Source organism: Alligator mississippiensis, chromosome 10 (genome assembly GCF_030867095.1).
Source record: "Alligator mississippiensis isolate rAllMis1 chromosome 10, rAllMis1, whole genome shotgun sequence".
Lineage (NCBI taxonomy): Eukaryota > Metazoa > Chordata > Crocodylia > Alligatoridae > Alligator > Alligator mississippiensis.
The window spans coordinates 21,087,791-21,103,626 of NC_081833.1; the positions used below are offsets into that span (position 1 = coordinate 21,087,791).

General features: G+C 47.0%; 2 protein-coding genes across 3 annotated transcripts in view; both read left to right on the forward strand.

The window, feature by feature from the left end:
* The window catches only part of MSI1 (musashi RNA binding protein 1), a 34,086-nt gene extending 25,930 nt beyond the window's left edge, over positions 1–8,156 (forward strand). Inside the window, exons 11-15 of one of the 2 annotated variants that reach the window (XM_059713533.1) lie at positions 53–109; positions 3,222–3,290; positions 3,413–3,567; positions 4,615–4,679; positions 5,863–8,156. In XM_059713533.1, coding sequence (XP_059569516.1) covers positions 53–109; positions 3,222–3,290; positions 3,413–3,567; positions 4,615–4,656 — 323 coding nt within the window. In that variant the 3' untranslated portion in view covers positions 4,657–4,679; positions 5,863–8,156. The remainder of the gene's footprint in view (positions 1–52; positions 110–3,221; positions 3,291–3,412; positions 3,568–4,614; positions 4,680–5,862) is intronic. The other variant, XM_059713534.1, reaches the window with a different exon arrangement.
* An 87-nt stretch (positions 8,157–8,243) lies between these two features.
* On the forward strand, positions 8,244–15,821 carry PLA2G1B (phospholipase A2 group IB). The gene is made up of 4 exons (XM_059713544.1): positions 8,244–11,265; positions 11,621–11,780; positions 12,307–12,434; positions 15,664–15,821. Exons 1-4 carry the CDS (start codon positions 11,232–11,234, stop codon positions 15,783–15,785), a joined length of 444 nt encoding a protein of 147 aa, XP_059569527.1. The 5' UTR covers positions 8,244–11,231; the 3' UTR covers positions 15,786–15,821.
* The last annotated feature ends 15 nt before the right edge of the window (positions 15,822–15,836 follow it).

The window sequence follows — 15,836 nt, forward strand, 5'->3', positions numbered from 1 at the left end:
CCTGCAGGGGGTGTTTTACAAGGTCCTAAGTTGTCTTACATTTCGTTTTTAGAATTCCGTGTAGAGCGGACCCCTCTCCCGAGTGCCCCCGTCCTCCCTGAGCTCACAGGTCAGTCCCGCTGATTTCCTAAAATTCAAAAGCTGGAAGGGGAGAAGGGGCTTTGGGTCATTCCAGTGGTGTCGCTGCTTCATGGATTGGAGCAGTGAGACTGGAAAATTTCCTCATTTCCTCTTCCATCTGCATTAGCTACATCAAAAGCAGGGGCCGGGGGGGAGTGGTGGAGAGGGGTTCAGAACCATGCATATCGCCTCCAGGGAGGGGAGAGATGCAGGTTATACGTGATGAGGGCAAGTGAATTTTAGTCCCCAGATAGCTGCTGCTGTTCCTGACCCTCTTTTAGCTCCTAATCCAGGGGGTTGTCTGTATCAGTTACAGAAACCTGATGACAGCAACGTAAATATTCTAATAATTCCCCTTATGTTGCAGCCTGAGTCACTACAGTGAAGGATGCTGGGGCACTTGCTGTCCAGGGAGTTTACACTTACTCTAATCTCAGCTTCACCAGGCAGGAGCTCGTGTAGGGATATGATGGATAGGAGAGTTGTGGATATTATGCAGCTCACAGCTACTCTGATCCCAGGTTTACTAGGCAGGGAATGCTATAGGAACATTGCGTGGGAGGGAGCTCAAAGCCAAACTCTTTGATCATAGCTGTAGGGAATGGGATTGTAGCACTGGTCATGAGGACTACTTATGACCATAATATTTCATCAAAGTATAACAACTATCTCTTCCCTCCAGTTCCTCAGACCTCTAACTTTGTCTAGCATGTATTCTTAATGATGTTCCTTCCTTAGACTCTTCCTTCCATGGTCACAGTTTCCCAAGCTCTGTTGCACTTTCAGTACCTATCTTAGAAAAGCAGCTCTAGGTAGCTGATGGGCTAGTGTCATGTTCCCTGTGCACCATCTCATCTTCCACGACATCCTTTCTCTCTAATATTTCCATGACTCCACCTGCTGCTTCAAGGTTTGGATTTATCTCTAATGAGGATACAGGGAGTTCTCTGGAAGCTTTTCTAAATGCACTTGTTTTGCGGACGCCTGGAAAGAGGGTTTTTCATGACTCGCTACGCTGCTAATAGAAGCAATACTTCAGAGGACACAGAGGCTGATAAAAACACTTGCCTTTTTTCACCCACAAACAAAACAAATTACCCCAAGGGAGATGAGGAAGATTAAGTCTTGTCCCTTTTTAATAAAGCTAGTCCCCAGGGCCAAGGAAGTAGCTGTGTAAGCCTTGGATGTACCACCTCCATCTGTCATCCTTCCTATTTGTTCTCAAATTGAGAAGTGGACTGGGTCTGTCCTTGAATGTGTGACCTCCAATGAAAAAACAGGGGGGTGCTGGTGTCAGTAGATGGCACTCTTTCCTCTCAGATTATACAGAACCAGTGTTCCAGCAGGGTACTAGACCTGCCTACTTTGAGAGAGAGACTGGGCCTTTATATACCAATGTATTGTTAATCCCTGCTGTCCTGGCTAAATGCCATTTTGAATAGTTAGTGTCCATATCTAAAATACCTCAAATTCTGTCCCTCAAACTTGCCCTTGAATTTAACAACATTCTTTGCTTCTTGTTGTACCCCATTGTTGTGTGCTGTAAACAGGTTCTGTGCAGCTTTGTGTCAGTGGTGAGTGATGAGATTCCTGTGCCTCTGCAAAATGCTCTATCCCCTCTGTCCCTAGGCATCAGTGGGAACTGAGAACATTCAGTAGTTGGCTGAAAATCGTAAAGGATCTTTCTGGCTGGAGGTGGTTGTGTAAATGTAAACTTATCTGCCTTCCGCATGGGTTTGTCAAATGGAATTGACCCAGGCAGGGTGATGAGTACCTAAGATGAAGGAGCTAAAGGAGGGTACATCACTGACAAGGCAAAAATCTGGTTCCTAAGTGGATAAATTACAAGGCAAAAATGGCTCTTCTGTTTGCATTTTGGATTTTTTCCTCTAAAGAGAGAATGGAATTCTCTTTGAGCAGAACTGGCTCCCTTCCTGGTGATGGCTGTATTTATTAATTCAGATATGTATTAGTGGCTTCCAGCAGCAATGGTGTCAGAGAGATGGGTTTGGTGTGATCAGCTCTTTCTTTACCAGAATGGCATCTTTGGGAGCAATCAGATGGCAGTGGTGTGCTTATGCTGGCCAAATACCTATAATAAGCAACTAACCCAAATATAAGCCCCAATATGACATATGCATGAAACAGGACAGAACCTGCTGCTAAATATTCCCTTCTGAGCTAGTCTGGATTTCAGGCCTTTAACTCAATTGATTTGTTCTGACCTCTTTTTATGCTGCTCTAAACAAAATTGCAGTGGATTTCACATTCAGGCATGAAACAGTGACCCAGTCATTTTAAGGGCAGAAAAAAACATTCTGGCTACACTACGTGCTTTGTGACCTAAGGGCTGGATGCCCGCGGTAGTAGGAATGGGGACTAAGTTTGTTATATATAAGTTAAGATTTCTTCTGATTCTTGCACAACCAAGAATATGCTTCACACTCTTACTGTTGACAGCTTGGTCTGAGTTTGCATGTTGGAAAAGAAGGGAGGATTGCATGTCTGGAGCTGGGGTAGAGAAGATTGTCAAGGGTGAAACCGTTATCCCCCAGAATGGTGCTAGAGGCAGGTGCTGTGTCACAGCATGGCTAGGGAATACTAAGGTCCCCTTTTTTGGATGAGATGTAAAACCTTGCTTGTGGCCATTAAAAATCCCAAGAGCTGGGGTGTCAGCCTTAAGGTTGGAGTCAGTTACCAATCAAGTCATTATACAGGGTCATCCTAAGCTTCCCCTTTCCAGTTCTGCTGGCTGTGGGATTCTCTGCCACTTCCTTTCCTAAGCTGCTGTGTAGCATGACTGTTAACAGTGCCGAGCTGCTGGGTCCACCTGGATGTCGCTGCATTTCACTGATGAATGAGTTTCCTCCGTGTGGCATCTGTAAGCTCAAGCACTCTGGGGTTTTGCTGCATGAATGGATTCCTCTCAATGCAGGGCTGGGTGCTCCCTTCCCCTTATCACTCTGGATGTAAAGGGTAACATGTCAGGCTAATGCACCTTTTTTGCTGATGTATTTCCTAGAGGGAAATGAAGATTCTTGCCCAGGATCTTTTCTCAGAGTCATAGTGCCACTATGAGATGCCTGTTACTTCTCTTTCAGCAATTCCCCTCACTGCGTATGGACCAATGGCAGCGGCAGCAGCTGCAGCAGCTGTAGTGCGAGGGACAGGTAACTGCTACTTTCCTACCCAGTGACATGTCCTATTAGAGGAGGTCTGCACTGGGCTACAAGCGGGTGGGGCAGGGCTGTACTTTGGGATTGTCACTGTGTAGTTTTGTTTCCTCCTGTAGGCTCTACTCCAAGCCGTACTGGTGGGTTTCTGGGCACTACCAGTCCTGGACCAATGGCAGAGCTTTACGGAGCAGCCAATCAGGATTCAGGGGTCAGCAGTTACATCAGTGCTGCCAGTCCAGCCCCAAGTACTGGCTTTGGCCACAGCCTAGGGGTGAGTGTTCTGTATCCAGCTGTTGAGGACAGCAGGTAGGAAGCCTGGAGAAGAAAGCAGGTTCTCAGAGTGGAGGTGCACCTCTGGAAGCACTTGAGGATGTTGGTACCTGAGGGGAAAACCTAAATGATGCCAGTTGCAGAAAACTCTGGCTCACCTACAGCTGTTTGGTCAGGAGATCGCATTCCAATGCAGCCACTAGGACTTCAGTGACCCCTTGGCTTGGCATTGCTGTTTACTATTCCTTGGCCTGAAGTCACTGATCTTAAAAAGGCCCCTTTTGTGTAGAATAAGGCACTTTGAGTACAGGCCATTGAGAGCATCATCCTGGAGCTCTGTTCTCCACATTGTTTCCCCTTTGAACACCAGTCTGGGTCCTAATCATTAAAGCCCACCATAGAACTGCCCCAGAGTCTCCAAGGGCCTCACTCACTTATGTTGATTGAGACATACCAAGACAGCCAAGTTCCCCTGGGCAGATGGAACTGATACCTTGAGGGCTGAAGAGCTTTCTCAGCAGGTAGGCTATGCTGAACTCACTGCAGCAAGAGTTCAGATGACTGTGACCCTTCCCACCTTCAGAATGAAATGTGATAGCATGTACAGCATGGAAGGTGTATAGATCCTCAGTGACAATGGCTGAGTGGATAGAGTAACAGTGAGGGTGGAATATAACAAATATTGGCCACCAGCACATTTCCCTATGTTCAAACCATAGAGTGAGGCAATAGCTGGAGGAAAATAAGGCCATATGACTTTTCTAAGGAAATGTTAAGAGAAGGTCTAGTGACTGGATATTATCTTTGGGTGGGGAATAGCACACCTTTAGAAGGTACAAAAGCTATATGACTTCATATGAATCTAGGTGCTGAGGAGTCCTCTTACAGTGGGTTGAGGGGCTGAAGGATTCTAGTTTTATAGTTAAGGTGTAGAGAGTATTTTCAGGGGGAGCACTTCAGAGGGGGAGAGAAGGATGCAGAAATTGTGTATGGGACTTGCATCCTTTAGCTTTGTTTGCTAAACTATCAGGTTTGAATTTTTTTGCAGGGTCCCTTGATTGCAACAGCTTTTACCAATGGGTACCACTGAAGCTGGGGACCAAGGAGCAGGAGGTAAGATCTTCAAGTGGGTGAGGGGGACAGTGGGAACTTGAGCAAGAGGAATGAAGTTCTGGAATAGTCTGTTGTGCATATGAACCCCTGGGGAAGAGGATTTTTCCCTCTGCTTGCCTTGTTTAGGCTTGCACTGAGAGGTCTCTGTTGATTTTTTTAGCCCAAACTTCAGGGGATGCAGCTGAATAGGAGAGCTCAGAGGCCAGTCTGGTAGATGGATTCTGTGCCATCAAGCCTGTCAGATTGGAACCAAGAATCAGAACCAGACTGGAAGTGCTGCAGAAGCATCACATTTGAGTTGGGGTGGGAAGGGAAAGGAAATGGATTTTGCTCATTTTGTCAGTCAAAGAGTACTGTTGGGCTCTAAAGGGAGTTCTCTCATGCAGTTCTCTTACATCTCATGAAATAGTGGCTGTAACTTAGCACTGGCATGGGGGGTAGGAAGCTTGAGGTTAGAAGAGAGTAAAGCAGGAGAAAATTATAGGGCCCCAGGAAATGTTTAGAAATAGGGAAGGTTGATGGAAAGAGGCAAAATGAGCAGGTGACCAAAATCATGGGCTGGTATGAGCTCTCATGCTGGCAGCCCTGAGATAAGTCCCTCCCATCCTTTTTCTTCAGCTAGCTGTATGCAGGGGGGCGCTTCTTGTACTCCAGAAGTCCCACTTCTGCTGAGATCATTGAATCTCTGGGCTGGAGCTTCTTCAACTGAGGCAGGGGCAGGGGCAATCTTGTACACTTTCACTTTTCTCCCTTTGAAGGAAGTGAAAGGGAGTGTTGGATAGCATCGGCGCACCTCAAAAGGGGCAGAAATGTGCTAGTTAAAAAAAAAAATGCCTCTGTTCCCTGGAAACCTCTGCTCTTGCCATCTTCGTATGCTGATGGAGTTCCACTCTTCTAGTGTAGATGACAGACTTCAACTAGCCAGGCCACATTGTATGTGGTGCTTGTCTCTTTGGTCCACATCTTCATAATATTGTAAATTGGGGTGTTTTGTGTTCTGCCCCATTTCCATGCCAGTGAGGTGAAACCATTATGCTTCTACCAAGGTGACAAAACAACCCTGTACTAGGGAAAGCTTTTTGGCGCCCCCTGAAATTATATCAGACAGGATACAAAAATGACAGGCTGTTAGTTGTTTATTTCTGTCCCCCCCCTCCACCCCACCCCTGCTGGTCTCCTGCAGATTCCCCAGTGACCTAACAGAGGACAGCAGGCTGGAGGATCTGGTGAGCCTTGGGGGGATGAGCCAAGGTTTCCTTTTTGTTGAGTAAAACTGCACACTGCCAGCCGGCTGCCAGGCTCCTGCTGACCTGCCCCGATCTCTCCCATTGACCAGACCGCACTGGACTGAACCCAAGGAGATCATCTCGCTTTCTTACTAACCACCGACGGTTTACGCTTCTCCCTCCCCAAGCCCCCAACCCACCGATTCTTCTTTTATTTATTTTATTAGCTGTTAGTTTTATTTTTTTATTTTATTTTTTTATCTTTATCGTTGGGGGGGGGGTCCCTCCTTTTGTTTGCTCTTTCCTGAGCTAGTAGACACATTTTATGAATTGGCTTTGTGATTGTGTTAGGTAGTTTTTATTGAGGAGTATTTTTATTTCACTTTGAAATTGTTTTGAATATTTTCGACTCTGTTGTTGTGTTGTCACCGTTTTTAAAGGACAGTAAGTAATGTGAATGCAGTTCGGAAGGGAAGAGAGAGACACAGAGCGAAGGCTGAGAGGAACTGATACATTTCTTTTCTTTTTTTTTTAAAAGAAACTGTTTTTAATTGTTCTGTTTTGTAAATGTGAGGCTTTGAAACATGCGAAACTCCAAGGATCCAGAAATGTGGGACATCGCTACGGAACAAAACAAATGTATATTTTGCTAAGTGAGAAAACACTATCCTTATGGCTGAAAGAAGTTTTGTTTTCCTAGGGTTAGTTTTATGTGGGGTTTTCTTTTTCCTCCTGTATAATATGTAAATACTGTGAGGTGAACCTGGCTTGAGGCTGCAGCCTGCCTCTAAGGAGCAGCTCCAGGTTCCTGGACTTGGCACCTCAGCGTGAGCAATATTCTCCAGCAGAATCCTGACAGGACTCCTTTCTTTTTTCTACACCTTTTACTGTAAGATTTTAAGACCTCTGATGAAATGAAGGGGGGGGGAATGACACTTACCAGCCATCGGCTGTTTTGCTGAGCGGGTTAAAGCTGCTTCCAATTGCTCGATGTACAGACTCCCTCATTGGGCTCCTGTAGTGCCAGCATCTGGTTTGGCTTAGGCAAAGGGCTTTACCGCCACTGCTTGTCTTGGTTACTTTGAAAGGAATTGACTCTCCAAATATTATCGCCTGTGTCAAGGTTTCTGGGAGAAGAGGATCTTCTTCTAGGGGTTAGGGTGTTTGGAAGGAGTGTTGTCTGGGGGGTGGGATATTGGGGTGGTCATTCTCTGAAGGGCAGGGCAGTGGTTTGGGGTGTGATTAGCTTGGGAGAAAAGCATTAGGGTGGTGATTTGGGGCGGGTTAAGGGCTTCTCAGGGATCATATGAATTAAAGAATCACAGCTTCCCATTTGCTTTACTCTGTTCCGAAGTCTGTGGGAGTTTGTCCTCTGTCCTGTACTTGGATGATCTGGTCCGTTCATCAGACTGTTGGGACCCCCCCCAAGTGGCCCAGGCTCTCAATAACAAGAGGTCTGTGCTCAGGGGAGGCTCCTGCAGGAATTTAAGGGGCAGGTTTGGGTCTGGATTTAAGTGAACCAAAGACCTTGTTTAGGGGGGTGATTAAGCCTTTCATTAAGATGCAGCCCAACACTTTCCCAGGGAAATAATGCTGCTTCATCTTAAGTTTTAAAAATCATTCCCCCTCATCCCCCAAACTGAGCCCCAGTAAGGGAGAAGGGCCACACAGCCCAAATGGGTCCCTCCCTTCCTTCACTTTCATCCTTCTTCCCACCCCCACTGCCTCATGGCTTGTACTGAGTCCCAGCAGTGGGGCCCTGCCTGACCTGGCGATACATTTGGAGAGTTTTGCTTTAGGCAAGAGGTACTTAATGGTTTAGTACTGAAAACACAAAGCAATAATTTTTGTTACTGAGACAAGAGTCTGTATGTCTGTTTTTTTAAATATTTCCTAATTAAAGAAGAGCTGCATTTTATTGGGTTTATTTTTATTCTATATACTTCAAATTTGGGTCTGCAGACAGCGCTTTCCTCCCTCTTGGTACATGCGCTGAACTGCTTCCTTGTGCCCCTCCAGACACGCACAGCCCAGCCACACTGCTGCTGGGCTGCGAGTCGCTCTATGGCAAGTGTTGCCACTGCCTGGGAGCAGGGGTGCTCTGGTTTCAGGGTGGGCATTTTTTTTAAAGAAATAAAGCTGTGTTTTTAAGCCAGTAAGTTATTACACTCCGAAGTTTGTTCTCTCCACACCTGTAACCCTTTTTCCAGATTTCAGTTTTAAATTCCTAATAAATTATTTGAAAATCTTCCCTCTGTTACTGTGGTGGTGTGCATGGTTCTGGAACGGCAGGAGCCTTGTCCTGTGGTTAGCGTACAAGCTTGGGTGCCACAGCTCGTGTTCTACTCTCAACTCTAGCATTGATTCGCTTTTTAATGCTGGGCAAATCCTTTGGCTGCTTTGTGCTTCAGTTTTTCATGTGCAAACAGGGATAATAATATCTCCCAGGAAACTAGAAAAATATCATGGAAGTACCCTTTGGATTTGCCAAACGCAGCAAGCCAAGGACGTTGGGTGTGAGAAAGCAAAGTGGGAAGACTGAAGAAATCTAGTGAGTGGAGAGCACTGAGGGTAGGCAATGTCAAAGTCTACTGATGTCGAGGAAAGTTGAGCGATCCTAAGAAGCAAACTAATGAAGGCATAAGAGATTACAGTGCTGCTGAAAGAATGCAAAGAACCAGAAGCAGCCAGTGGCGTTTAATGAAGCACTCTTCAAAGTTCTGACAGTAAAAGTAATCCCAGGAGTCCTGATGGAGTCTGCATTTAATAATGTAAATAATGCTTTGTTGTTACAGCTGAGCATCAAGGTGGGAGGCTTTGGCATAAAGAGGCTGTCATCTCTTAAAGCTAGAGCTGTCATCTAGCAGCCTTGATGAAATGAAACATACTCTTCTATTCCTCCTCATGCAGCTCTCTTCTAATGTTCATTTGCTCACTTTCCCATGTTGCATAACTCTCTTGCAGTCACAAGACAAACGCTAAGGGACGTGAACTGTACTTGGCACACTGGTATGTGTGACTAAACAGAAGATGCACTAATGGGACTATTCTTTGGCAACACTTGCTAAATCTGGAAATTAAGTGGATAGGAGAGGACCCCCAGAAGGTTGTTTTACAGGCAAAAAAAGGCAATTAAGGGAAGGTGCTCTGCTGACTAAACCAACATAGACAAGGTCTGTACAACAAAGGTGAAAATACTAGAGGATAAGGTGAAATCAGTGATGATTCTAAAATAGCTGAGGTACTGAATTGTTTTAAATCTGTTCTAAATCAGGATTATAAAGGAGAGGATTGGGTGAATTTGTTTTAAGTGGATGCTTTGGATAACCTGTACCTCAGGGTCTAATGGTTTGTGATCCAACATGAAGGAGTCCTGCGGAGTGGAAGATACCAGTAGATTTCTAAAATCAGAGAGAATGTGGGACTCAAGCTTTCTAAAAGTACTTTGAAGAAAATATAATTCTGACAATAGCCATCAGTAAACTAGTGTTGGTCTTGAGCCTAACATTGGAAATGTGAGCAGGTTTTATCTTTTCTACCCTGAGAGTTTTAGGCTGTTCCTCCACTGTTCCTTAAGTACCACAGCTCCATCAACATTTGTAATGGTGGGAGCACTGTGTGGACTGGTTACTAGTTGGCTGAGCATCAGGTTGACTTGATCTACTGTGAACAGGGGTAATATTATTTTTGGACAATCTCCCACTGTGGCTTGCTAGCTCTGGCGAAGCTGTGTGGGCACAAGGGGTGAAGTGGGAGAATTGATTTTATAAATTGGTGCAGATGGAGTCCTAGGGAATAAACCAGCACAAATAATACACTATGCAAGTTTTTATTTATCAGGATAAGCTTGATTGCACAAGGTGCAGAAAGACTGCAGAGGATTGAATAGTTGGCTATTAGCAAAACATTTCAATTAAATTAATAGGGAGGGGAGAAATTGAGAAAGTAAGATGTTTTTGAGGACCGCAGAGTAAGGGAAATGACACCAGGCACAATATAAGATTGTAGAGAGATGGCTATTGGAGAGCTGTTTGTGTAAAGTCCACTTTTATTTAACATTATGATCTAGAACATAGCCTGGTGAGAGGTGAGTGGGCATGTATGCTGCAACTAATACAGCATCCCATGTTAGGAAAAGATAGTGCTCTTAGTTGAAGTGGAAACAGTTGGGTAGGTTTACAGCACTGAACTGCTGAGGCCCAGGTAAGGTTGAATTTAACTTTTTTTTTTTTAAATCAGGCAAAGTTTGCCTTGCCATGTGTGTGGGAACTATGCCACCTGCTTATTACTAGAACCAATTTGTCAATTGTTCCTTCTGTTTGTGACTTTTATTATCTATTTGGTGACATGTGACTGGGAAGAAATAGATGCAGGTGTTCCAGTTAGTCAGAACCAAAAGTTCACAGGCAGAGGACTAGGAAGTGCAGTGCAGATTAATGGTGTGCTTGGGAAATAAATTATTCTGGCACAGTGTGTGGTAGAAAGGAGAGAGAAACTTGCATTCCCAAGATAGTGTTGACTAACAAAAATAAAATGGAAATTTCCAGGATAGTGGCCATCTGGAAAAGGGCACTGGTGACTGCATTCTGGTCAAATACAGGCCTGCCAGTGTTACATACCCCCCACCATACAAAACTCCTTTTGACAAGATGTTGGTGTTGGCCTGGATCAACTGGACAATAATTTAATTTTTTTTTCTCTTGGTAAAGTCCTACTGGACCTTTTTAAAAGTTTGCTCTGGAACTGTTGCTAATCTTAAACCACCACTAACTAATGTGTTAATTCCTCCAGTCATCCCCTTCTATATTCTACAACCCCCATGCCTATCCTCCTTCTCTCTTTTGTTTGCATCTTTCTACCAATATTTCCTGTGGCTGTTCCATGAAATACAGAAATCACAGTTCACTGCTGCCCTGATTACCAGTTTCAGCAAGAATGCCCTGGCTTGTCTAGGCCTAGCATCAGTTCCTAGAGTTTCATGTTTGGGAGCTTGCCCTGCTGCTGCCCATGCTGTGGTGTACCTGTTTTGTGGATATAGCTCATTGCTGGGGCTCTTGATTTAGCACCTCACATCAACACTGTAATTAGAAATAGAAGAAAAAACCCTCATAGCATACAGCTGGCCAGCTGACTCTGGGAAAGTTAACTGCTGGTCCTCAGCTGCCATGACATAATCTGTGATTCCCATAGCCTCTGATGAAAGAAGCCTGCATTTAGCAGTGCAAACACTGCTGTGTTATCACACCTCTGTGTCAAGGTAAGACTGCCATATAAAGAGAGGAATGCAGATACCCCAGGGTCCTTTTTGCACACCCCTGCTAAAGGAATGAAAGTAATCCTGTTCATTCTCCTGTCATCAGGTATGTTTGCATCATTTGTTTATTCTTGCTCCAAGTCTGTCTTTTAGGTGCCTTCCATACCCCATACCTGCTACACCAATGGGCGCAGAAACAGGTAATTCGTGGAAAGTAAAAGTTGAGTAAAAGAATTACTTTTTTTTAAAGAAACTGCCTGTGCAGGTCCCCATGCCTGGAGGGCAAAAACCCACAATGCCTTAACTTTACCACCCATGTAGAAGCAGAATTTACTTCCTGCCCCATACCTAGATCACACTGCTCTTGAGATGTGTGACTGACAGCTAGTTGAAGCCAAATGTGTATCAGACATTAGGAAATGCTTTGCAACTCTAACCTCCATGGTTGTGTTTCTTCTTAGTGGGCACGGCTTCTGCCGCTGCCTTCCCCCGGTCAGTGTGGCAGCTGCATAACATGATCAAATGCACTATACCAGACAGTGACCCAGTGAAGGATTATACTGACTACGGTTGCTACTGTGGCCTGGGGGGCAGTGGAACACCAGTGGATCAACTTGACAGGTTGGTGAGACTCTTTCTGTAACCCCCTCTCTTCTGGAGGTTTCAGCAGCACTGTCCTTTACAGGTGCCATGCACTTCTCTTCCCAGGGACTGATTCAATGCAGGGTAATTCAGTATCTCACTTTGGTGCCCCATCTCTGCAGTTAGACATCATCCAAATAGCTCCACCTGCCTCACTTTACTCTTCTGCTGTGGTTACTATATTGGAGAATTGGAGTGAATGAATATGAAGAGTTCTTGTAATAGCCCTGTAGTAGTATACAACCAAGAAAAGGTAACGGGAGACTTATTTCAAGTGGGTTACATGTCAGGGCTGCATGTGTAAGTGATGAGTGTCATTCAAGGATGCAGTACAGATGTGACTGACTATGATTTTGGCCCTTAACTATTTTCCTTTTGCAGGTGCCCAGTGTTTGCTAAGTCCAGGATCCTTTTTATCTAAACACTTAACTGTATTAGCTGGCTTGTTCTAATGAAAGTCATCTGAGCTCACATCTTAATTTTACCTATTCTGAACATTTTCCAGGTGTTGTCAGGCACATGACCACTGCTATGCTGAGGCCAAAAAATATTCCAAATGTAAAGGAATTATGGACAACCCTTACACAGAGATATACTACTACAGCTGCCATGATCAAGACATTACCTGTAGCGGTATGTCTGTTTCTGTGTTACTCTGTTTAAGCCACTCTTGCTTTTTTTTATGTGGATTTGGTCTAAGCTACCTTTCTTTAGCAGAAAAGTATTTCCTGAACAGGGTCAGCCCACAATTTTGGGGGGCCCCTGCAAAATATAGTTTTGGGGCTCCCTGATCCATTGAAAAATCAAGATTGCAGTTAATTGTAGTATAAACTCACTGAAATAAAATAGTTGGGACTGGGCTGTGCACATGGGCTGCACTGCAGGGGATGTGGGGTGGGGGCAGCATGTGCTAGGGATACCTGGGTTTCCTTCCTAGGACCAGGAAGGGGCTCCCTGCCTGTATCGAGCCCTTTAAATGTGGTGCAGGTGGTGGGGGGCGAGCAGGGCACTGCCCCTTGGCTGTGGGGCCCCCTGTGGCCACAGGTTCCGCAGGATAGGATGAATCATAGAAGTAGGGTCGGAAGGGACCCTGTAGATCTTCAAGTCCGACCCCCTGCCTGGGCAGGAGGGAAACTGGGCTCAAGTGACCCCAGCCAGGTAGGCATCGAGCCGCTTCTTAAAGACCCCCAGGGTAGGAGCCAGCACCACTTCCCTTGGAAGTCGGTTCCAGATCCTAGCCGCCCTGACTGTGAAGTAGTTCTTACGGATGTCTAATCTAAACCTACTCTCCAACAACTTGTGGCTGTTATTCCTTGTTATCCCAGGGGGTGCTAGGGGAAACAAGGTCTCCCCCAAACCCTTCTGGTCCCCCCTAGTGAGTTTATAGACGGTCACAAGGTCCCTCCTCAGCCTTCTCTTGTGAAGGCTGAACAGGTTCAGGTCCCGTAGCCTCTCATTGTAGGGTCTGCCCTGCTGTCCCCGGATCATGCGGGTGGCCCTCCTCTGGACCCTCTCAAAGTTGTCCACATCCCTCTTGAAGTGGGGTGCCCAGAACTGGACACAGTACTCGAGCTGTGGCCTGACCAGTGTCGCGTAGAGGGGGAGGATCACCTCCTTGGCCCTACTTGAGATGCACCTGTGGATGCACGATAGGGTCTGGTTAGCCCTGCCGACCGTGACCTCGCACTGTCGGCCCATGTTCATCTTGGAGTCAATGACGACTCCAAGATCCCTTTCTGCCTCCATGCTCTCAAGAAGGGAGTTTCCCATCTTATAAGTGTGCTGCTGGTTACTGCTGCCCAAGTGCAGCACCCTGCACTTGTCCGTATTGAAACGCATCCTTTTTTTGTTAGCCCATCCTTGCAACCTATCCAGGTCTTTCTGCAGTCTCCCTCCCTACTAGCATGCCCACCTCACCCCAAATTTTGGTATCATCAGCAAATTTGAACAGGTTGCTTTTCACCCCGTCTTCCAAATCGCTGATAAAGAAATTGAACAGTGCAGGCTCAAGGATGGGCCGACCCTGCTCCTGAAAGTAGACTGTTCACCATGCCATCATCCACTTCAGCAGTGATGGCATTTAAGCAAGAGTTTATCTTCCCTGCTCTAGTAGTCCCCAGTGAAACACAGTTTATGTCAGGGGTTCCCTAAGGGTACTGTGTGAACTTGCTGGAAGTGGTATGCTACAACAGGGAAGTCTGTCCCTTGAAAGAGGTACTGGATCTGAGGGTCAGCTAATCCTAATATCTGAGGAAGGGTATTCAAGGGAGCTCAGGCTAGCTGAGGAATGTTACCATGGGTAAAACAAGTAGCACATTTTTAACACAGAACTCCTGGAGGGAAAGAGTACAAAATCATGTGTTAGTGTCAGGAGGGAGGCTGGCAAGACCAAGGGATGACTAGCAGGCTGAAACCTGCTTGAAGCACTGCATGACCCTAAGAAGCAGAGTTTTGGGACCCCAGATCTAAGGGGAAAGAGTATAACAATGCAGGAACCAAAGGCAGGGCCGGAGCCAAGGCTGTGGTGTGCTGAAGTCTGCATGAATCACTACAAAAGCCCATGGAAGGGGCTATGAAATATCCTTAAGAGGAAGGCGTCCTAGGTCCAGGGACCAGGGCAGGAAGACACCTGTGGGAAAGACTTGCCAGGAAGCCCAAGGCTGCAGTGAGACCAACAGAGCTTGCTGCCTCCAATAGAACAGGAAGAGAACTAGGAGCCCAAAGCCTTGGAATGCGAGTGAACTTGGGCAGAAGCTGCCTGGCGCCCGGGAAAGCCAGCCCCACTTCCAGCAGCACTAGCGCAAAGAATTTTGATGTCCTCCCTTTTAATGTGCAACCAGGGGAGGGTAGGCACCAGACAGTGCCCCAGAGCAGCAGCTCTGCAGTGCCCAAGCTGCCCAGCTTGCTCCTGCATGTACCCACCCTCCTGAGGCAGCCCCCACTGAGCAGGGGGGAGGGGTGTGCAGTTTTGCCACCCCTTCAATTTGGGTTACTCCAAGAGGGACTTCCCCACCTCATCTTCTCTACCGACTCTCCCAACAAGAGGCCCCTGCACTTCAGCCAGGGCCTCTTCCTCACCTGCTCTAAGGCTCCCACTGAACTGCCTTTCCCTTCCAGCGGTCCCCAGGCATGGCCAGCAGTTCGTTCCAAGTCTGTAGCAAATTTAAAAACTTCTACACAATGGACCCTAAAATAATAAATGTGCCCCCAGCTGGGAAAGTTCCACAGACCCAGGCAATCAGGCTGGAAAGGAGCGTGAGGGGGTGCCTGGTTTGGCCCCCCCTCCTGGGAACGCCACCCCTCTGAGCTTGCCTGTCTGCACTTAAACCTGCTGGAAGGAACAGTGCCCAGGTGGGGTAACCGGCCAGGTACCAGCTCCCTGTGCTGCACAGGGGCCTGCGGGCATCTAGCACCGCCAGTGCCGTGTAAAGAGAGGGATGCAGTCTTATGCTAGATATATATACACACGATCTAATATTAAATAATCTAATATATATACTTTCCATCTCTAATATATATATTGGAGATGGAAAGTTTTACTGTGTGTGTGTGTGTTCTCTCTCCCCCCGCAAAAAAAAAAAAAAAAAAAAAATCTAGCACTGCCGGCCTTCGAGCAGGCCTGAGCTCGCTGCACCTGGCCCCGGTACTTCCATGAAGGCAGCGGCGTGTGGAGCACTGCGGCCCGGTCCGGCCCGGCCGAGGATTTGCAGAGTCCCTGCGGCTCAGGCCGCTCACGTCCCGAAGGAGGCGCTGCCGGCGGGGCGTGAAGGGCTGGTGCGAGCGGGGAAGGCGACAGGTGGGGACGGGGTGCGCGGTCGGGGAGGCCGCCTCAGGCTGACGGCGCTTTCCTTTGCCCTTGCAGCCAGGAACGACCCGTGCGAGGCCTTCATCTGCGAGTGCGACCGGCGGGCGGCCGAGTGCTTCGCGGAGGCGCCCTACAACCAGCAGTACAAGGCATTAGACACCGCGCGCTACTGCCAGTGAGCGTCCGCGCCTGCGCAATAAAGCTTGCAAGCCCGCCCCGCCTCGCTCCTC

Coding starts and splice junctions, on each gene's coding strand:
- PLA2G1B (XM_059713544.1), top strand. CDS start 11,232: ATGAAAGTAATCCTGTTCATTCTCCTGTCATCAG. Junction 11,266..11,620: donor GTTCATTCTCCTGTCATCAG/GTATGTTTGCAT, acceptor GTTTCTTCTTAG/TGGGCACGGCTTCTGCCGCT. Junction 11,781..12,306: donor CCAGTGGATCAACTTGACAG/GTTGGTGAGACT, acceptor AACATTTTCCAG/GTGTTGTCAGGCACATGACC.